This window comes from Passer montanus, unplaced genomic scaffold, assembly GCF_014805655.1.
Source record: "Passer montanus isolate IOZ18808 unplaced genomic scaffold, ASM1480565v1 scaffold33, whole genome shotgun sequence".
Classification (NCBI taxonomy): domain Eukaryota; kingdom Metazoa; phylum Chordata; class Aves; order Passeriformes; family Passeridae; genus Passer; species Passer montanus.
The window spans coordinates 1,169,449-1,193,494 of NW_024368041.1; the positions used below are offsets into that span (position 1 = coordinate 1,169,449).

Below are 24,046 nucleotides of genomic sequence, written 5' to 3' on the forward strand. Positions count from 1 at the left end.
AAAATTTGTGTCCTTCAATCTCTAGACAAAATGACAGTTTTGAAACTAAACAGAACCTGTTTCCTCTTTTTCTGAATTCTTTCCAATTTGTTAACTTTATTTTGCCTTAAGAAATGACAGTGTTCACTAATTATGAGTTTTAAAAAATGATTTTCATATTCTCATGTTGTAGTCTTCTTCTTACAAACTGTAATGTCTAATTACAGGGCTACTTTGGGAGTTTATCATATGAGTTCAAAGTTACAAGTATATTTTCATCTCCCCTAGGAGCAAAACCAAAATATATAGAAAGATCTCCTAAAAAATGCAGTGTCAGAAAGAAGAATGTGTAACTTATTGAGGAATACAAATTTTTATGCCATTAATGTCAAAACCGTCAGATTGAGAACTTGAGCAATGCAGTCCATTAGACTTTGATTTTGTTACAAATGGAAGTCTTTTGCAAGTTAACATATTCTCATCATATCTTTTGCATTCTCATCTCCAGAAACAAAATTTGGATATATGCCTTGATTTTATAGCTCCTTCATTATTAGCTAGCAATTTTCTGGGAAGTAGGAGCGGAAGACTCAGAAGTTATAAATATTTTTATTGGAAAATAGTATTATTAAGTATAAGTTTGTAATTTTTTCAAGATCATCAATAAATATATTAAATAGCTGTAATCCAGGAACAGGAAATGAAAGTACGGTATTTCCAATTACACACTTTTGTCATATATAATTAATTTATTTCAGTGGTGGTTAACCATGTTTTAACCAATCTGTATTTATTTGAATGGTAAACTCAGCTGGTATGTGTTTGTAGATTCTGCAAGACTTCATCAATATTTTAGACAAATATAAAGGCTGCATTTTGTAACATTAACCTGTGAATCTAGAAACTGATCCCAAAGTTACCTGACATATTGTCTTTTGTTGTGTATAGCAGTGATAGTGCCTTCATTTTATCAGCATAACCTCCTTTTGCTGCTCTGCAAACATTATTCATCTTTAACAATATTTCTCTCAGAAAATAAGATTTACCCGTAATACAGGCTTCCCTACTTCAGCTAGATTTCTAATAAGAGCAAGGGAAAAGGATTTGACCTACATTACTTGTTACAATACAAGGGACATCCTATATAAAAATCTTAAGATAATCAAATCTGGCTGACAATGAGGTAAGACCCTGTAACTCAATTGTTTTGGTAGTTTCATGTTTGATCCATTCATTTCTGTTTGATCCATGTTACTACTAGACAGAAAGTCAGTTCTTAGAAAGCACTAACAGATTCCAAATCTATATTTCCATAGTTGCAAGTACGTTGTACACAAACATTTATATTCTACTTATTACTAGGTTTCTAGTTCTTATTACATAACACATGTTTTAAAATAAATAACTATAATTTTAGTAGAATATTGACCTAAAAATTGTATGGTATGTATGCTAACATACATCATATATGTGAGCAAGAGATCAAAATATTCAAAAGAGGGATTCTTTAATCACAGTTTAAAACTTAATTATTAATAGAGAGATTAAAATTTGTTAATACTAATGTATGTATTCAAGAGCCTTACTGTAGGATTTGTCTTACCTCTACAGATAGGAACAGGGAAGTCCCACGATGCTGTATTGACAGAGCTGGCTATGCAAGTAAGCTGTGGGTGTCCATCCAAAATGTATCCAGTTACACAGTGTTACTACTGTTACTACTAGAAAGTCAGTTCTTAGAAAGCACTAACAGATTCCAAATCTATATTTCCATAGTTGCAAGTACGTTGTACACAAACATTTATATTCTACTTATTACTAGGTTTCTAGTTCTTATTACATAACACATGTTTTAAAATAAATAACTATAATTTTAGTAGAATATTGACCTAAAAATTGTATGGTATGTATGCTAACATACATCATATATGTGAGCAAGAGATCAAAATATTCAAAAGAGGGATTCTTTAATCACAGTTTAAAACTTAATTATTAATAGAGAGATTAAAATTTGTTAATACTAATGTATGTATTCAAGAGCCTTACTGTAGGATTTGTCTTACCTCTACAGATAGGAACAGGGAAGTCCCACGATGCTGTATTGACAGAGCTGGCTATGCAAGTAAGCTGTGGGTGTCCATCCAAAATGTATCCAGTTACACAGCTGTATCGGATTTTGTCACCAACATCAAATCTTTGACCATACAAAATACCCTTTGGCGGAACTCCTGGGTTGCCACAGGAACTACTCTGTAATTCTGGAAAAGATAGGTATTTATGACTTAAAATGTTTTTATACTTAAAATGTTGTTATAAATAAATATTTCATTTTGCTTAAGAACATAGAACACAAATTAAGGCGTCTTTGGACTGATAGTGTTTTCATGGACATTATACAACTCTCAACACTGAAAATCCATTGCTGACTTAGTGTATTTAGCATTTGCTTAAGTACCCACATATCCAAAGGCACATGAAAATAAGCACGAGGTTTTCCTTAAGCTCCAGCTCCTTTCCTTTTTCTTATTTCCTTAAGCTCTGATATATTAATGTAATTTTTTAATTGATACAAAAGAATTATTTCCTTTGTATCAATTACATATGAATACCATAGAAATACATATAATTACATACAAACTGGAAACAAAGAAGCTTGGTATATTTCTGACTTTCAAGTTATAAAAATGCAAAACAAACATTGTAATACAAACACAAAAGAACGTCAGATTCAAATTGAACAAAATTTGGAAGAAAAATAAAATTAATCAAGACAAAAGAAAATTTTAACAAACATAAGCCTGAGCATGATCAGGAGTCTGTTTAATGATTTAATAGATTTTAGATAATGAGGAAAATGGATGAGATACTGTGGGTAACTGATTTCTGAGCAAAGAATTAGTTAATCTAATCATGTGAAATACCACAGGTGTGGTAACTTCTATAATACAGAGCTTTAAACCACTGAGAATCCAAAATGACTCGTGGCCACTCTTAGTCTAATGTCTGAGGCCATTAATGAGAGTTCAGTTTCAGCAGCTGGTACTCTTTTGACTGCATAACCTTTTGACTGGTGTTTCAGCATCATAAATAGCTTGATTACAGCATTTTCAGTCATTTACTACCAACATCCTTTAGTTAATGGACATTAAAACATAGATTTTTTTTGCAAGTGTGAACAAAAGATGTTTCATGGTCTCATCCTGAGCTCTTCAAGGCTTGTGCCAAGTATACTTACCAGCCTAATGCTAATGGGGAAGAGGCAAATCAGGTAAACCTGTATTTGGATTCATACCAAATTCACCTAATTTAAAGGAAAATGATGGAAGAAGAAAGGGATATGTATGTATTGTTTTAATTTCTTTTCCTGAACTCCATGTGACTAAAACATTCTTCAGTAGCTCTGATTTGCTCATGAGTATGTGCACAACATATTTAAATATCTAAGGTGTTATAGGTTTCAATTAAAGAAAAAAGATATATAAATGCTTATTAAAACAATCAGTATGTCTCTCAACGTTCATTACATTCTCAAACTTCAATACTTAGAACTACCAAGAACTAGGAAATGCTACTAGATTTGTGATACCAGCCATGAAACAAAACTATGTAACAGTTATTAAAACACAGAATACACTATAATCATAAATACATTTTGTACATGTCCATACATATATAAACACTGTACATAAAATATATGCTAACAATGAGTTAATTTACAAGATTTTATTTACCAGTCGTGTTCTGATGTGAATATGTTAAATATGCATATTAGCTGCTGATGTCATTGCTGCTGTTCCCTGCTTTCTCTTACATAATAAACTGTGGGTTTGGATTTGACTTTCATTACCTTGCACAATGACACAACACAGAAGTAAAAAAGTAGCCTATCTCACCTTAGGTACTTCAAAGCTCACCTAAAGAACTCATATTCTTATCACTCTTTTACTGAAGTGTTCTGTGCTGAAACAACACTCCCCTGCCCTCAAATCTGCTTGCAAGCTCTACAAAAAATGCAATAATACAGCATCTCCCGCATATTTGCCCAAAAGAATTTCTTTTAAATCCTCTAACAGTTTTCAAGGCCATTCAATTTGTTATTTATCATCACAGCATGTCAAAATGAAAGTAAGAATATCATCTTGTGGGTTTTAGTTATCCTATGAATCAAATTATATTAACTTGAAAACTCAACCTGTACACAGTCAGTGTTTTCATTTTCAACTTCTCCCAGAATAAGTTTTTCAGAATCCTGTATCACTTAGGGCTTTATAAAAAGGTCACTCAAAGATTCCCGGTCCTTTGAAATAAAATATATAAAGGTTAGCAATGTCACTACCTAAAATTGCTTCCTCTACTTTTACTGCTGTCTCACCAAGAATTATCCACAGAAGGCAATTTATTCTTGTGAAATTACATTACATTTTAAAGCACTAATTAAAAATCACCCTCCTTCCAAAAAAACCCTAATTTTCCAGTTGCAATACTATATGACTCATCTAAAAGGAATTATTGGCATTTTTCATTAACTTTTTAACTTTACGATAAAGTGGCCTGGGAGTACGCTGCTACTTCTAACCCTTCCAGCCATTTTGTTCGTGATTCTAGATAAGAAAGTAGAAAAAATAAATTGTACACTTTTAAGCACATTAATTTATTCTGTATTTTCATTTTGAACATCTACAAGTGCCTTTTTTGGGGATGAGAGGGAGATAATTTACCGAGTGAGTGCATTTGTCTTCTTTGATAGGTAGTATCTATTTTCAAACTGAATGTGACAGTGCACTACCAACTCCCTGACATTTAAAGCTACGGATTGTTACCCTAAGATTGTCATCTGTCAGGAACACAGGAATTGCCAAACTTGATTGTAATTTTCATTCAGCTCTGCACAGATTTTTGACTTCAGTGACATTTTGATAATCACTAATGATATGAAGGGTGGAAAAGTATTTCCTTTTAAATTTGCCATCTTGCAGTTTGGTTGTACTTCTCCTTGTTCATGTAGTCTGAAAATTAGCATAATTGATTTTTTTACACCTTCCTGCTTTTTTTCATTTTATTATTTCTCTTTTCCTTTTCAAAGCATGCTGCCCCAGTTGTTTCAATCTGTCTCCAAGCAGGAATTTTCTTTGTCCTAGATTTAATTTTGTAAACAAGGTATGTATGAACGTATTTGTCCTTTTTTTTTACATAATGTTAAAACATGAAGCTTAAAATATCCTTCAACCTCTTCAATATGTTTCTGTTGAATTAATTCTTATTAATGCCACTGTAAATTCTCTTAAAAAGCTGTGGGAAAAATATATCTGGAGAGTTCTGCTTAACAGGAATGGACCCATTCCCTTAAAGACTTTAATTAGCAGAAATTCAGTCCCTTATGGATACCAATTAATAAGATATTTACATTAAATAACATTAAATATAATTTATTTCTGATTATTTTTTTTTTTCAAAAAACAAGGCTAGCAGAAATTTAGACTCTCTTTGTCAGCCTTCATTCAGGGGGAAACAAATCAGAACCAGATATGGAAATTTCAAATTGTTTTTTTTTTTTTTTTAGATTTTCAGTCAGGAATATTTGGGGTATTTTCTGTTATGACATTTATGAAATCAAGAGCAGCATTATTCTCCCTAAAATGTTTAACATGAAGTTTATAATCAATGTCTAAATATACAAAACAAGTATTTTCACATATTCCAGTAATAAAGGCATTTGTCATAGCACTGCATTCTATTAAGCTTAATTATGAATACTAATGTCCTTCATACACTATTTTATTATAATAACTGGAATATAAATTTTTCTTTTTTTAAAGGGTTGATCCATATATTTTCATTGTTTGTTTGGTTTTTTTGCAGTTATTGCAAATCGTTATGATCCCATTTTTCCCAAAATAAAATGAGAAATACTATCAACACGTACATCTTCATGAGTACTCACTTATTGAAAGACGTATGTAATACCCCAATACAGGCTAATACTTGTTTCATGCAGTACTTTTGAAATTGAATGCTCCTGGTATCCCTACACTCCCAGTTTGAGATCTCCTCAATGGGAGTGGTACCAGTCCTAAATTGTTCACTTGTGTCTACTATCCCAAACAGTACTTGCTCTGCCATGCAAACATGAGTATGAACCTGTTATTCTAGGGACCACTCCAGCTGTCATTTGGGACAGGGCGTGGTGGTGTATTGGAAACACTAGAATGTTTGTACATGGGCATCCCTTGGAAATATGTACTTTGGCTTAGTGACAAGCAAGAATACTTTGGTATTGAAGATTCAAAGCTGATTTCAGAAGTGCTGTGTGTAGTACATGTGTGGATATAGGGAGAGCTATAGGGAGAGCATTCTAAAGATCCCAAATGCTATGACAGGTGCTGTCTTCATAAAAATAAGAAGTAGCCTGAAATTACCTTGTCCAAAATTTCATCTATATTGGGTCTTATAATAGTTTATTTTAGTTGACCATTGTTTTCCAAAGGTTTTGTAAACTAAAAAAAGTAAATTAGATAGATAGCTTTTAACTCATAATATTTTGCTTATTTTGCTTACTTTCTGTTCTGTCCTCATTCACATTGCTCTGAATATATGAGTAAGCATGGTCTAGATTCAAATATAGTAGGGACTAGAAGAATTAACTGATGGGTATAGGAATACTGTTGTCTTTCTACACACATATTGAAATGTACATATGCACACGTTTCACTTGAGATTACAGAGTGAGGGAAACCACAAAAAATTTTGGAGTAGGCAATATAACAGCAGTGAAGAAAAAAAATGAAAAACTTAATATTGAAATGTCAATTTAACTGCATAAAAATGTAACATTCAGAGTGTAAGGACACATTATAAATGAATGCTTTGAAAAATCTATCAAAACCAGCACAGATACATTTAAACAGTTACTGAATTTTAAAAATTCCCTCTCCCAAAATCCAGGTCTTTCTTTTGTAGAAGTTCAACAACAAAAAATTTTATCCCTTGATTCCAACAAATCTGTCACCTTAAGGTGCAAGTGCAGAATGAAGAGTAACTATTCTGAAATTCACTTTTGCTTACAACAGTGACAGGAACTGTTTGTCTAACAATCTATCTTCTCTGAAGTTCTTATTTTAATTTCTGCAGTTTTTGTGGATCAGTCAAAAGAGACTGTCATATTTTGGTGCCTAACTATAAATAGCCAAGCAAGAGAAACTGTGAGGTTTTGGGGTTTTTTCTTCCCCAAAGGAAATTAACTTTTTTTTTTCCTTTTCCTGTTCTAATTGCTCTTTCTTGATTAATGTATCTACAGTAGTAACCTCACTGAGGGTCTCTACCATTCACTAAAGATAATACAGCTAATTACATTGCAGTTTCCTAACTATTTTTTAATGAATTACATAGTTTTGCCTTTTTCTTCCCTTTCAGACTATTTTCATGTCAAAAAAATGACAGAGGACCCTGCTATGAGGAAACTTTCAATGCAGATTTTTTATACTGAATTTGATTTTGTTTCTAAGTACATTGAAACAATCACTGGATTTGTCTTCCTTGCCAGTAAGACAAGAATGTTTCTATTTATAGCATAAAGTCATATGCTATTTTAATAGGGACAAACTTGTTTCAGCATTAAGTTAGAACTGCATTAACATAATTCTTCTACAAGCAAGGGAACAGCAAGAAGAAGTACAGAAAAAAACCTTCAGGATATGTGAGGGAAACAAGGGATAATTACAATAGTGTAGTCACATTAATACAGTGAGCATGAAAAATGTCCAGGATTTGCAATATATTCCCTTTACATGCAATGCAGTGTTCAGGTATCTGCTTAAATCAGCTGCAGATGCAGAACAGCACTAGAGCTGAAGGACGGTGGAAAAAAAAAAAATGGCAGTCACTAATTTAACCACAGGGCAGCATAACCTGGGACCAAGTGAAACCAACAGAAAGATGACTACATGCTTCGGTAGATAGTTAAATCTGATGCTTCCCCATCAGACATATTCTGAAGTGCTACCTGAAGGAAATGACAAGCAGGCAAATACCAGATAGTTAGCAAAGCTCTACAGTTCACAGCACCAGCCACGCTTACTTGCCTTTACCAAAGTGCACTTGAATAGAGCTCTAGCTGCAGTAAATTCCTGCACAGCTGCTGAGGGCACCAGTTTAATCCTGGGTATGGCTGGAAGGTAGATGCACATAGTGCAAGGACTGAGGAAGACATTGGAAACGAGATGAAGATTTGGCCTGGATGTAAAGTATCAATGCAAGTAGCACAGAGATTGCTGCATCCACTCTGTTTTGAAACTATTCAACCAAATCAGTATAACCTGAGTCCTGAGATACTGTATCTGCCACATGTGATGGTTGCTCTGCTTCTCAGGTGGATGAAGTCCAGACACATGCACCCTGCCTACCATGCAAAGGCTGTGTAGATATGCCTATGTATGTGTCAAAATGGGATTGTTCTGTTTAGACTGCAGTGTTTTCTGAGTAGTTTTTTAAAATATGGCTGTATTCTGGATGCAGCTGGGAAGAGGCTGTTGAAATTAAGAAAAATTAAGAAAAAGAAAATAATCAAGAAAAGATTATTTCAGAGGCCAGGACAACCTAAAGTAAAAATAATCCTAAAATTTATACTCTATTGATAATCCTTCTGCAATATATATTTATTTCTAGATCTTTTACAGTTATACGAAAGAATTAATTTTCAATTTCTGAAATATTATGGCAACAATTAACTCATTGTATTACCTCTTTTCATTCCACCTTAGCCTCAAAGCCTCATCTGATTTTACCTTGTGTTAGGTAATATAAATGTTGCATTATTACCCACTGGCTGTTCTTACGAGAAGAGAGAATTTAGAGTAAGCAAATATGTAAAAAGCAAATGAATTTAGAAAAAATCACTTTAGTCAGAAGGAGTATGTCATAGCACATACAAGTTGTGTGGCATTATATAGGCAGCATTTCCACATAAATTTTACAAACAGTAATAGATACATATGTCAAACAAATGTTATGAATTTTATATATTTGATGTACTAGCATATGTAGTTTCCTACTGAAATTAGGGTTCTATTTTTTGCTCCAAGGTGTAACAAAAATACTAGGAAGATGCATAGTTTTTATATTCCAAATTATAGAATTTCTGAATTTAGAGAACAGGATAAAATAGCACATTTAATGTAAAAGTACTGGGACCTCTAAAGAAAAAAAAAAGAAATGGAAGTTTCAGTGAGCACTGATAGACATTTCTATTTAATGCATTGACTCTTCAGTGGTTATAAAGGATAATCTGAAAGATTTCTATTTTAAATTATTGTAAATTAAGAGACTGGCTAACCTTAAAAAGAATGTAACTTCTCTTCAACTGTCCTGTTTGCCAAGCTCATCTGAACGGACCAGTGTGTAGTCTGAGGGTACAACCACGTGGCTATTCAATCATGCTTCATGTTTGATTTATTAGCCAATGTTTCTTTGATACAGTCTTTCTTCACAAATTGTGTCCTAACATGAAGGCAGAACTCATAGTATATTGAACTTTTCAACTTATTTTAAAAAAAGAAAGAAAAAAAAAGTTATTTCTACTACTGTGAATCACTCAGTTTAAAAGTGGAATTTAAAGCATAAGATGTGGATACGGAATGTCATAGACATGTTGTTGGACAGTGGCATAAAAGGGCACAAAGAAAACCAGTTTTCTCCTGAAGGGAACTTTGACACATGAGAACTGGGCACTAGATGGCATCTGAAACATTCAGAGCTATTGTATGATCTGGCAGAGTAACAAGCATTTCCTTTTCTATATATCTCAGAGGTAAGAATATTTCAACTTCTCATATTGATTCCCTACGCTTTGTATGTATCTGTTGTTGTTTTTGTGTAGAATTACTATTAGCAGACACTGTAGTGCCCTATTAGAAGTTCCAATATTTGGGGCAATTGGATCACTTCATTTACTACCTGCTTCTTTTACTCAAAGGCCATGTTGTCTCTTACAGTGAAATTTCAGCCTGGCTTCCATCATTACTTTTGGTACGAAAAACCTGTGACAACATTGGTTACAGGAGACATGTTAACAAATTTAGACCTACATTCCTGTGTTTATGTTCTAAATGCTTCTGGTTTAGAAGAAGAAGAAAAAGAATAAAATTTGAGAAAACAAAGATGGCCTTAGTTCTGTAATTTAATTTTCATTTAGAAAGTCCTGTGGTTTAGAGTTTTCCTTTAGAAGATTAAATAATTTTTCTCTCCAAAATCTGTATCAGAGTTGTTTTTGCAGTACACCATTTCTTGATAGAATTAATGCCCTTATTATATTTGATGGCAAAGGGTTATAATCAGCCTTCTGCAATGTCAGAAGGACATTACCCAAGTCTTCAGTGGTCTTTTTTAAATTCCATAGTGCATCTCAGCTGGTGGGTTGAGAATTTTGCTCAGTAGGTAGGATAAATGGTAGGTGGGCAGTGCCTTTGTTGAGCCAATACTAGATAAATTTTCTGAATGTTCTTTTTTTACAACAAGTCTTTTTTTTTTAAAAGACACAAACTCTTTATCCTTTTATGTCTCAAGGTCTCAGAACATCAATTGACATTTAAAACCTTACTCCAAGCTTCCATTTAAAGTATTTTTGTGAATGCTTTATGGTGCACCAGTATATATTTCAGGCTTTATATGGCTGTCATACATTTTATTCAGTTGAACATGCATTTTATATCTGTTATTATTATTTATTCGTACTCTGAAGAATGCAAATTTATGGTAATGTAGAGAAACTGTGAGCTAATTTTTTTTCATCCTAAAATACAGCATCTTACTATTTATTAAATTATTTTTAATCAAAATACTGAAATAAAATCTCCACTCTAGATTAGGATGGAATTGTAATCTCATTTACTTACATCAGATTGTATAAAAGATAATGCATTCAGAATATAGCTGAAAACAGTGTTGATACATTCAGCAAGAGAAAATTTATGGTTAAAAGTGTACAGCTAATAATAATAATAAAGTGTACAGCTAATAATAGTAAAGCTCCTTTATTTTGATAATTTTTTAAGTGCTTATGATACAACTCAGAAATATATCCAAAACCTTGCATAATAAAGTGCTATTCTCAGAGTAATTTTTCTAACACAATCATACATTCAAAGTCTAAAACAGAAGGCTACCTAATGAGGTCCTGTTTACTAGACAAGGTCTTTGTGGTTAATGCTCATCTCAGGTGTAATATGAATTTTTCATTAAAAATGTCCGGATGAGAGAACATTTAAAAATACTAGATCAAGGATAGTTGCATTATTATGCTTTTAATGGTACTTGCCCTGGTAATTTTACAGGACTAAAATGCATTATGGCTTATTGACTCCATTTCATAAGGTGAAATAATAGAATATTACTGATCTTGTCCAAATTACTTACATGATGATTATTTAACCAATAAAAATGGTGTGATCATATTAATGGATAACAATGTGAATAAACATCTGCCACAGACCACTCATCAAGACCAACCACAAAACCTTTGAATAACTTTTATTCCATAAAAATTTTGTTTTATGAATCAGTGCTGAGATGTGCACCCACAATACTGTACCTTCCAAAAGTCATCTTTCCCCATGGCAGAAAAGGCACATTATACTGCAAACATGAAAAATTTAAATCTGCTTTTCCTACCTATTCCAAATTTCCTTTTCACTTATACTAAGAATATCCAGATGTCCTTCACTCGAGAAACAATCAAGTCTAATTGTTATTTTATTTCAGCATTATGCTGTCATTTTCCTGTTGCAAGAGTTAACATTAGTATCACAGAATCAGAGACTGATTTGTCTGGACCTTAAAGATCATCGAGTTCCAACACACCTAACATGGAGAGGGATACCTTCCGGTAGACCAGGTTGCTCAAAACCCCATCCAACCTGGCCCTGAGCTCTGCCAAGACTGGGTCATCCATCACTTCTCTGGGTAACCTGCTCCAGTATCTCACCACCCTCACAGTAAAAAATTTCTTCCTCATGTTGGTTTTCAGCATCCTATTATCACCTTCGTTGCATGGGCTTAAAGAACAGTTCTTAGAGAACATCTCTCGAGTCTCAAAATTTGTGCGCTTTGCCTTATGCTGGAGGCAATTTCCCAAGTTCCCTGGAAAATTTGGAAAAACATTTTCAGGATTCTGGAGCATGGGAGAGTCAAAGTGGTGTATTGTTTGATGAAACATGATTTTGTTATGCAGGAATGATTTCAAGTGTCTGAAGAAAGAAAAAACTTTCAAGCTGATTGATGTACCAACATTCTTCCATAAGACAGTATCACCTGGCATTGTGGACACTGACTTATATAAGCTATACTTTGTGGGTCTCAAGGAAAAGTGGTTAATCCAGACTTTTTTCTCTTTTTAATAGTGAAAAAGTAAATAACATATCAATGTGAACAATTAAGGACACTATTTATTCTAGGCTATGGATTATTAATAGGTATCATTTTTTTTCTCCCCAGACACTTTAATATCAAAAGTGCTATCTGCATTTTCTAGTCTGAGTCTTGTAGGGACACGGATCAAAAAATTTGCTTTGCTTTTCTTTCTTTAAAATAACTGGTTTGAGACACAAGTAATAAAAGGCATTTAATCTTATTTTATAGATGTAATGGAGAGCAGCAGCCAAGTAATTAATGTGATGTAAACATGTAAACTTTATTTCTTCAAAGTCTCCTTTTGTAAATAATATAAACTAGAATTAACATAGAGAGCCTTCATATTGGCAACCAGAATTGGAACTGCTTTTATTCCTATCCCTTCATGTTACCTTCTGTGGGTCATTCCTCTCTTAACTAATTTGTTATTGGATTGAGTAGAACTGGTCATAGCTTGAGAGGAAAGAAAGGATCATCATTAAAATAACTCAAGATTTGCATTAACTTCACATTAAGCATCTGTGTACGCCACCATTTCTCTGGCTATCTCTACATGACAGGTTAATACTGAAACAGCTGTGACAGTCATGTCTCTGAACTTACTGATATTTATGTATTGAAAAAATGGCTTGAACAATGCCCTGTCAGCTTCTACTTTTAAATACTTTCAATACTCTCTGATTTTATTGAGAAAAAGAAAAATGTTCTAGGAAAAGCCTGCTGCAGTACTGCACAAATCACTGTTTGACAGAGCTTATGAAGTGTTCGTTGTGGTGCTAACTCACTGAAAGATCATATATCTTACAGAGATCTTTGCAAAACTTCTGTAAGAGTGACAGATTGGTGTGTTAGAAGAGCTAAACAGCGTCAAAGAAATATATGTTATACAAGTAGGCTGTTAACACAGTGTGAAATGGTAGGGAATACGCAGAAATCTATCCTCTGGTCTATATCTGACATGCTCAATCACATGATACAGAGTTCTACATTAATGTGTAAAGAGCAAAAAATTGACAGAGTCAATTGACAGACAAATTCTCACTATTTTCAGGTTAATTTTCCATTTTTGTTGGACACCCACTACCAAACTGATGAACATTTCAGGGTTTTTCTCCTTTTCCCCCTGCAAAATAAAGGTGGATGGGAAAAATTAGGAGAAAAACCCCTTTTTAAATTTTTTCTCAACAAGTTTAGAAAGACACGTTTTCATTCAGGAAAAAAAAACAAACCCTTTCATTAGACACATTTGTAACAATTAAAGCACTTTTGCAATTAGCATTGACTTGGTTGTGGGATGTTACCTGAATTGATGTATTGACCAAATGTAAACTATAAGGAAAATTAAAAATAATTAAATATATATATATATATTCAGACAGGTGCAACGAAGTTTACAGATGTCCAGACTTCTTATTTGTGTCTCAGCACCCTGAATACTCAGTCCAATGTTCTGCTGTAATAAGTTTGCTATTTGGGTATAGCATTTGGAAATCCTGAAAAACATTTATTCTTTATCAATTAATCAAATATTTACTAAAAGACATATGACACTACATAGACAGGACCACAGTGTTGATGTGATTTCTGGAGTATCTACTTTATTTCAAGGAAACTCAAACATGGTTTCATTATATTTTCTTCCTCTACATATAGTTTATATTAAGAAAATTTAGTTATTAACTCTTATTATAATAGATCTGTATGTATATATAAGCTGAGACTTTTGATTATACTTTTGTGACTTTTTTTTTCCAGTAGTTTATTCCATTTTAAATCTCTCACTTCTTTAATGTAATGCTCTGTGTTCTCTTACATTAGCAACTTTTGCAAAAAGATACTGGGAATATGTGGAGACATAAGCAAAAACATTCAATCTCAACTGCAATGAGTCTGCGTATTTCTGCTTTCCTATGTTATATTTGCAAGAGGATTTAAGTATAAAGTCTACAGTTATGGTAGAGTTGACTACTGTTGTAGTCAACAGTGCTGTTTTAAAAAGTAACAATACCTAAATTAATCAGATCTACAAATTGGAGATAAATTTTAGATTAGCACATCAAATTTATACTGTGATCTTCCCTCATTCATAGTTTTAAGGAGCATTTTTTTAATAAAGTTGAGAAAGCTTCACTGGTAACTTTGGTACATTAGTTCAGTAACATCAAAAATTAAATTGAGAATAAAGAATAAAAATTCTTATTTGTTTAAAATTTTTCATTTGCTTTTGTGGAATAAATATATTTGGAAACAAAGTTATTTATTAAAATTGGGAATTACAAACTTTCCTTAGCAGCTATTTCACTGCATTTCTATATTGCTGATATAAGTAATTTTTCCACAAAATCACAATTTATGGGACTATTTAGCTATTAAAATTGTTATTTAGCTGTGTTTGAATAAAAGCTTGAATATGTGATTAGATATCAAGCTCCAGTGGAATAAGGAATTACTGTGCTTGGTGATGAAAATTATTATGGCTGAATAAAGAAATAAAACATTTTTATTATTTTCTATTTCTATGTATGTATATACTGGGTTTGTATTTAGAAATTTATTTAAATTGTAGAGATAATAGAAAATGTGTCAGACATATTTTTTTCTGAAAATAGATGTGTGCTTTTGGTTATGCAAAGCCAAACTAATATAATATCTTTCCTTGGAAAAGTACATTCATCTCTCTGCACTGCTTCCTACTTCAATCTTTACTGAGATCAGTCTGCTTCTGGTGGTATAAAAGGAAAACAATCCCCAGAAGACCTCAAGAGTTTGACTGCAACATAAAATTTTCTTGCTTGCTCTTCCAAAATCAGTGCTGTTTTCAACATTGTAGTCCTTTGGCTCATAGCCAAAACTCAAGTTCCAAGGATCAGCAGTGTCCAGAAATACCAGTTATGGTTTATAACTACAACTATTTTCAATTTGTACATGTCAGAGCATTACACAACACTGAAGTGTCTTTTTTCACCACAGCATTGGAATAAAGGGTAATTTTTTCACAAGGGTTTAGAAACGGATATCAAGGCAACCTCAAAGGCATATCAATCCGTGTATTGAATTCAAGAAATCAAAAGACATCACCTCACTTTCTGGTGAAATCCTTTCCTAAATGTCATCCATTTCTGATCAGTAGTAGATCCATTCTATATGTTGTAGTCCTAACTAATACCAGATCCATTTGAATGACCTATTGATAATTACATAACATTCACTTGACAATGCAATTAATATCTTTTTCAAATTCATACACAGTAAAATTCTTTATTTCAGGGCATCCTGATTGCTTCCAGTTTAAGAAATAGTGTTCTCATTTAAATATCTCCCTACCCTTAACAACAATGTATCTAGAATGTGAAATATATAGGACATGCTTCACAACACAAGCTTTCCTTTTGAACATGAGCCATCTAGAATTTTATTTTGAAAAGATAACGTCTGTAAGAAGAACAATAAAATCCCCACTAATTTATGAAGTAAATCCATGAATCAATATGTTCATATCAGCTCTCTCTCATATTATTCTTTTTGGTTATCTGTTTTCTGTGTCAAAACCACAGGTCATTTTAGAGGATTTTAAATCATATGAGTCAACAGTTTTCAAGATATACAGTAGAAGACGGTGGCACAATTACCAGAATGTCTAGAAGGCTCACATAGTGGATTTTTTTCTAAAAGACCTTTCATATTTTAGTTGCTCAAGAATGATGCTCTTTATTTAATGACTAGTCAAGATTTTTAGTGTTGATCATATAAGTAGATAACAGACATTAGCCACATGCTTTTGAATCTCTGCTATAAAATCCAGTGATTTTATAGCTGAAAACCACAATTGCTTGAAGAAAACTGAAATTTGTATTCAGTTATAAATGTTAGACATTAGGCGTGAATTTCATCATTTTCAAAGAAAAAAATATATGAAACGCAAAATTATTTTTAAGATAAGCAAAGAGGTTGTGATTGCCTGGAAAAAAATGTACTTAAAAAAAATCTGTTAAAAGAAGCTTATAATTTCATTCCTTCTTATTATGCTGGTTATCTTCCAGTTTTTATGAGAGCAAGGGGTTTCTTCAACTGCATCCTCCTTCAATCCAAAAGTACCTCCTAACATTTAGAACAGACATAGGCCTTGAAGTGTCTCGTGTTCTTGGTGTCAGCAGCAGAATCCTTGGGATCAGAGGAGAGAAATAGGGCCCTCATCTCACCCTCAGTGTTTGGTCTAACTGAGCTTGAGGAAGCAGTGAGAAGCCTTTATCATTAAAGTGAAAAAATTTCATTCCAAAGGTTTGAAAAGACATAGTCCTTTCTAGTAACTGGCCCTTCCATAACCACAGTCTCTGAGAGGTTGCCCACAGTCCCACCGAACTTGGCCTCTACAGTTTTTCTGTGTGATGGCCATATTTAGACTAGGTAATAAGACACACAAAGTTTACCCTGTTAAAGTTTCAAGATCTTCTTGAATGCAGAAAACTTACAAAGTATTTCAAGATTTCCAGACAGGAAGAAAAAACTTCCTCCCAGAAATTGAAATTTAGAAAATGGGGAAAATTAACTTTAAACATAAAGTTTAACGTTATAAACAGCAGAAAATATGACACCCCTTTATTAAATACATCTACATAATGATAAGTAATCCACTCTGCTATAGTTCAAAGGAAAGCTGTTTCTCAAGCTAAATGTTACATGTAGAAACTATAAATAATCTGGACACAATTTAAAGACTGACTTTTAAAGTCAGTTCTGAAGGAGCATTCCATGAAGTTGTGTTGTAAACATGGCACAACATGGCAAGCAAATTCACTTAATCTTTTAAATATTTCATATGCGTGAAACATATTCAGATAAGAGCTGTATTATTAAAGAACTTTATCATTATATGTTTCAGGCATTGATATATTATTACCTCAAAGTTTTTCATTGCATTAAGTACTTCTTATCTGTCCTTGACCATTTCTTAAAGAGATTACTATTTTGATTGAAGTCACACTGTTTTGAGATGGTTTTAATTTGAATAGTGTTTACCTGGTGAAATTAATTAGCTTTTAGTTCGCTAAAGGTGCTTTGGTATTTGTATTAATAGTACATTTTCTAGAATTCACAGTTACTTTTTCCTCCATTCAGAGTTTACTCGTGGTTTAGTCTATTTGTGTTTTCACTTCCAACAGTCTTGCTTTCAGCAGTCTTTCCTGGTAAAAGACCTACTGCCTTGTCATTCAGGAAATGCAATTCAATTTCTCTTTTGAAAACACATTATAGCATATGGTTATGCTGTTGGTACTGTTTTGGATTAGGTAATTACCTAAATGATTTTTTATGAAGCTGATAAATGTAGTTTTTTCCTCTCTTGTCTGTTTCCAAAAAATGTCTTTACTCAGGGTAATATCTTGAGATCCCAGATAAAACATAGTACTTAAAATAAAGAACATAATTAGGTCATTGTGTCTTGGATTAGAAAACATATTTCATTTCAAAATAGTTCAGCAAAATTAATTACTCATACTGTAATTGGCTGGGATAAAGGATTTAATATTGGTATTGGCACTGAGGTATCATGACATTTTTAAAGGTTTCCTTGGAATTTGTATTCTACTACTATTTTTCTGATTATAACACTAATTTAGCAATCCCATAATTTAGTGTTATCTCTCAGGCAAAAATACAGCTGAGGAGAACTGTTGCAAATGGGTCTTTGAGCAGCAATCTAGAGAATATAGAGATTTTTGCATATAAATTGAGAAATACAAAGGCTTTCTGTAGCTCTCTCATTATCATCAGGCCATGCTGTTCATTGCAACTTGCTACCCGTCCTGCTGCACAGACATGAAGCTTCTACAGGTGACAGCAAGAGATTTTGAGGGCACGAAATGTTTGGGTTTTTTTTTTTTTTAATTTTAATGTAGGGACTATTTAAATTTAAAATGCACATACTTCCATGTTCCAAGCATGGTAAATGGGATGCAAAATAGAACAAAACAGAAGAGGATCTGTTACAGGAGCAGCAGAACTGAAAATTACTTTATCACTATAACCTTTATGTCTATCTTCCTGTATTTTGTCTTTGATTTTAATTAGCATTGGGCCTTGTTTTAAACTATCAATTAATTTTACTACACAGAAAGTTGGTAAAGTACTCTCACGGGCAGGAAAGTGGCAGTCAGGGTCTAGTTTCAGTGAATGTAGGAGTGAAAGGAGTGACAATATATTCTTTACCACAAGAAGAAGAGGAAGTTGCTTATATTTCCTTATATTTATTATAAGTTGCCTATATTTTTTGATATTCTGTGATGCTTTCATGATGAAATATATCTTTGGTAGTGGAGCGATGGTGTCCTGATGCGCAAACTTCCTTTTTCTTTCTTTTTTCAGTTTCTGCGATGCCAGGGATTTGCAGTATTAGTGATCATGCAGATCTTTATATATTTCAGGATGTTGATTGCTATATGCTTCATAATATTCATAATATTCATAATGTTGAACAGCAAAGCAAAGATCTCATCAATGCTGCCATAAATTTGAAATTATGCAGATGCATTGATTTCAATCTGGGGCAATTGCCCCTAGGCATAAGTTGAATTAATATCAACAGCATCACTAACTTGTCAAGTGTTTTGCATTTATATCAATTTCAAATTAAACCATATTTAGCTTGATATATTTTATAGACTAAAAGAAACTAGTAGCTTAATATAATATTCAGATATTTCTCTGCAGTTAGCATATAATTTGCCCTCATCCCATTCATTTACCTCTTTATGGTTTTTAGTTCATTTCTTTTTATATGTCTGCCAGAACAGTCATCTCTTGAATGACTTGAGAAATCAGAGTCTAAGGTTAGAAGTGACATGTCACGAACATCCTAAAACTTGGGGTTTCTAAACCTCAGATCAACAGATTTAGATATATTTTAAGATGCCATCTGGTAGCTTTATACATAACAACACAAATTTTGAAATTAAAGCCCTTATTTGTTAAACAATGATGGTTATCTTAACGTAATTCATTTACTAGTAGTGGGGATTTGCGTGAAATAAAAATTGTTAAGCAGCATTCAATTGATTTGTGATACTATACCAGCAATTGTTCTCTCATGTTTGATGCATAACATGTGAAACTTTACAGACAAAGCAAAGTTTCCTAATGACCTAGAAGCATATTAATTAACTGAAACCATCAATCAGGAAGCCAAGCTACCATACACCTAAAACATTTTTTTTCTTTTTTTTTCTTTTTTAACATGACTGTTTTTTAGCTGGACATGTACCTGCTCCCATTTTCCAGTGTAAAGATGCAGCTTTCCTACCTGCTTAAGGACTGTTCCTAAATCATTAAAGTAATTCATAAAAGACCTTCATGTTAAGATAAATGATACTTTATTTCATCTCCAAGAATATGTGCCTTGGAATGATTGTTTTTTCCAGTGCTACCAAACCATGATAAATGTGACTATCCCTTTTTCTTGCCATAATTTTGAAATCCTTAACTAATTATTTTTGTAAAGGTTTTGAGAATAAATCCAATGATGATCTAATTGTAAAAAATATGCCAAATTCTCTGTTGCTTTATATAGATTTTAGACTCCCATCTTACAAGGCAAAAAACTAAAAAGCTGCATTCCATGTCTTATTTCCATGTCTTATACACTGAAAAAGTGAATACCAAGGAAAGATAGTTCCCAGATATAGGTATTTACCATGGGAATATACAGAATTTGGTAGCGGGTAAAACCATGCAAAGTAAATTATTTTTATACATTTGTCAAGTGGACGGTTGAGGATACATAAATGTTAGTAAAGAAATAGGTCAGCAACCATTCTCTACCCCTGAGAGCCAGTGGAATTCCATGGTGAAAATCCTTATGTTCTAGTATTTTCCCAAACCATGATAACCTCATCCATACATGAAATCCCCTACATTATGTCTTTGAATTGTATCAGGGCACTAGATTATAGAAATGGAAAAAATGCTAGGGAATACATATTGTTACAATTAAAAAGCAGAGATGATCACCTACTAGGGTTGATCTAGACTGATCCTATAGAAATTTGGTTTACCGCTGTTTATTCAACTGCAGTGATTCTGTCAGTGCTGCATAAATGTCTTTCCATCTGCTCTAACCAGGTTCCTTGTTAATTAAAACCATGGAACTATTCTTACAAAGCTCAAGCTGGGATCATTGTTTTGTCTTTAACTTTGATGCAGTCACAAGTGGCAGATGTGATGTGGATGAAGGAAATGCATTCCTTGAGCTAGAGCTCTATGTAGGAGGCTCTGGGAATCACAGTTAATAGCAGTGTTAAGCAGAAGGAAGGTCCCTATAGCAAAAATTTGAAATTAAATTTCAAGAATAATGGAAATTTTTTGCGGTAAGCACTCCAAATGGAGGGAAGACATACTTGTATTTATTTGTGCTGACACCATTTGGATGGGAAATAAAACCTGTGTGGCAGCAAGACTGCTGCTAGGGCTGATGAAAGATGCTGAGGGAGGATTTTGCCTTCCTAATGTAGGTGAGTACAGAGACTGGATAAATTGCATTCTTGATGCATACTTCTTTTTCCTCATACTTAAAAAGAAGCATATGGTGTCTAGGTCATATGTACACCATAGATGCATTAAATTAGGTCACATGGTATTTATCTGTTTCATTAGAATCTAATCAGATCATTTTGGTTTCCACACAACTTTACAGACAACTGAAATACAGAAAAAGTATGGAGTTGGGCATTTTTTTTCCTCAGATTAAGTAAACATAACATTTTCTGAGTTGGTATTTGTTTTGAGTTTTTTGTTTGTGGTTTTTTTTGTTTGGGTTTTTGTTTGGGTGTTTGTTTGCTTTTTTTTGTTTGAATTAAAACATTGCTTTTCCCCAGTTATTTATTCAACATATAAATTCCAGATGCTTTGCTGAATTTTAATTTTCTAAATTACATCAACATTTATATCCAGATCCTCTGTTATAAAAAAAAATACAAAAGACATAACCAAGAAATATTTGTACCAATCAAAACTAAAAATCTAAAATTTCTTTTACTATTATACTCACTGACATATAAATTCAGAACTTTAAAATCTAAAACTACCCAGAATGCTTCCAAAACCCATTTTATTAGACCAAGAAATAAAAACAACACAGCTGTTATACAATAAGATTACCCATGACCAAAACCAACTTATTTAAAATAAACAAATTGTTATTTTTTTAACTCCAAGTACTACTCTACACATCCTTTCAAGTATCACAAAGTATCAGAGAGAGGAGAAACACTAAAGAATGCACCAGGTTTGGAAAAAACTCAGAGTGCAGTGAACACTAACACATGCATATTATTTGCAGAAGAATCTTAAACCATTTATAATTATGATCTATGGTTATGGTAATCCAAATAGATCTTCTCTAGTTTAAATGTTAAAGAACTTTTAGTGAAATCCCTGCTCAGAGTTTTTATTTCTTTCACTGTGAATTTTTTTTTTAATTTACACTTCTGGACCTTGACTGTGCCAGCATGACCTGAGTTACAGAGATGACAAGTCACTTGAGGAACATGGCTAACCCTGAAGAACCCTTTAGAAAGGCTGGAAAATACAATTCTTTCAGCATAGTGAAAGGTGACCATGCAACAAGAGTTTTCTTTAATTCAAGTTTGTTTGCAAGTCATGATTAATAAAGCTGATAGTAGTCCTGCTCAACAGACAGACACAGCACAACAGGTGAAAAAGCTTCTCCTACTCCATAGTCCTATGCATCAGTCATTATTGTTTTGTGATAGGAGTGCCTAAATGTTGTTTTTGTGTGAAAGCAAAATAAAGTAAAGCTAAAAAAATACAGCAAGAGGATGCAAAAAATAGATTTTCCAGGACAACAGATGATTATAATAGATGCAGATATATATAGTGTAGTTGCTTATGAACTGTTCATCTGCATTCAATTTATAATTAGTTGTAAGCAGCATCTTTAAAGAACAGTTAATCAACTTAATGAATAGCATTAGTGTTATACCAAGGTGGGTGGCTCATGCTTTATTTCCTGTCACTTATAGAAAAAGAACAGTGATTAGCTCACCTTCAGACATCAATATTGTTAATGACTGTGAATAATGAAGACTAACCCAGCCTGTAAGCAATTCTGTAATAACAGTCTTTAAAATAATTTACCTAAATGAGAATATAAAAAGTAAGTCTTGCCCATGTTATTTTGTTCTTTATTCCCACATGTAAAACTTTTAGTTTTTCTGCATATACTGCAGGTTTTACATTGCTTACAGGTAAAGTCAAAGAAACTCCTCTAGCTACACACACAGCAGAATAGATTAGATACCTTCCACTCAAAATTATTCCATCTGTGAGAATAACTAGTACAGATATACTACTACTAGTAACTACCACAGATAGTGCAGATAGGATTTTTTGTTTAATCTACAATAAATTAAAAGCAGCTGTACTGTGTCCTGTAGAAATATACAGTCTCTGTCTTCACCAGATACACCTGTTGGAAGTTGACTGCATTTGCCCTGAATAAATATTCATTTTGAACTTCTTAATTTTTGACAGAGAGGTCAGAACTAGATGTCTATAAAGAAGAATATATTTAATGGATATATAAACACCACAAGACATGCAGAATCATGACATGAATAGGGACTTCAGAGGCCAAAATAAATACAGGTCTTTGACATAACTGCCTTTTAATAAAGCTGGAAAAACCCTTTTGATTTCAGTGCACAAGCAATGAATTTTTAACATATACAAAAATAGAAATCATTGATTCACTATGAATAAACACCAACAAAATTATGAATAGAATAATAAAAGTAATCATGACAACTTCTGTGGAAACATACAAAATGCAATATTTGCCTTGCATATTCTGTTTCTGTTATATATAAAGATCAAAAAATTAAAGCTGAATTCAGGAAGAAGCAAAAAATGTGATTTAGCTTATTTTTCATCCCCTTTCCTGTAAAGAGATGAATTACATGGAAAAATACCTGTTTCTACTTTATATATGTACTTATTATTTTTAACGTACATTTAAATAACTCCATTGGTGTGGTTACTGTGTAGCAAAAGTTATACACTGTGCAAATGTCAGGATAATTAGGCTATAACCAAGCCTTTAATTCACCCATACAATTCACATTGATGCAATAGGGAGCTGTAAAAATAAACCAAGGACAAGAAGTTCTGTGGCCCTTTGGAGTATTGTAAAACTGCAAGTTTTTATTAGGGGATATTTTCTTGCTTTTGGCATTCTGTGAAAGCACTGAAGTTTTGAATTATAGAAGCAAAGGGTTTCTTCCCATGATACTGACTGCTGAATGTTCTGACAGAATTTTCTGTACAAAAAAAATATAATTTGGTCATCTTAACTGCAGTCATTTATTCCAAATTAAATGCTAGATTTTATCTTTGCCTTCAGGTGGACTTTGTGGGAAACTATGTTGGCACCCACAGTCTGAATTTTAATGGTGTCTAGACATAGCTAAAACTCCTTTAATCCAGAAGCAGAGCAAACAGAATATAAGCAGTATGTCGTGTTTCAGCTTTATCTGACATATTTTTCTACTGAACTATCAAATACCACTTCCCCATCTTGCCTAAGGTTGTACTAATACTGTCCTATCAAAGTGTCCATCTTTGTCACTGATTATCATAAGAATTCCTAGTCACTTCAAAA

General features: G+C 32.9%; 1 protein-coding gene across 1 annotated transcript in view; it reads right to left on the reverse strand.

Annotated features, from left to right (window-relative positions):
- The window catches only part of CSMD3 (CUB and Sushi multiple domains 3), a 593,341-nt gene that overhangs the window by 441,762 nt on the left and 127,533 nt on the right, over nucleotides 1–24,046 (reverse strand). Inside the window, exon 4 of the mRNA XM_039715519.1 lies at nucleotides 2,043–2,237. Coding sequence (XP_039571453.1) covers nucleotides 2,043–2,237 — 195 coding nt within the window. The remainder of the gene's footprint in view (nucleotides 1–2,042; nucleotides 2,238–24,046) is intronic.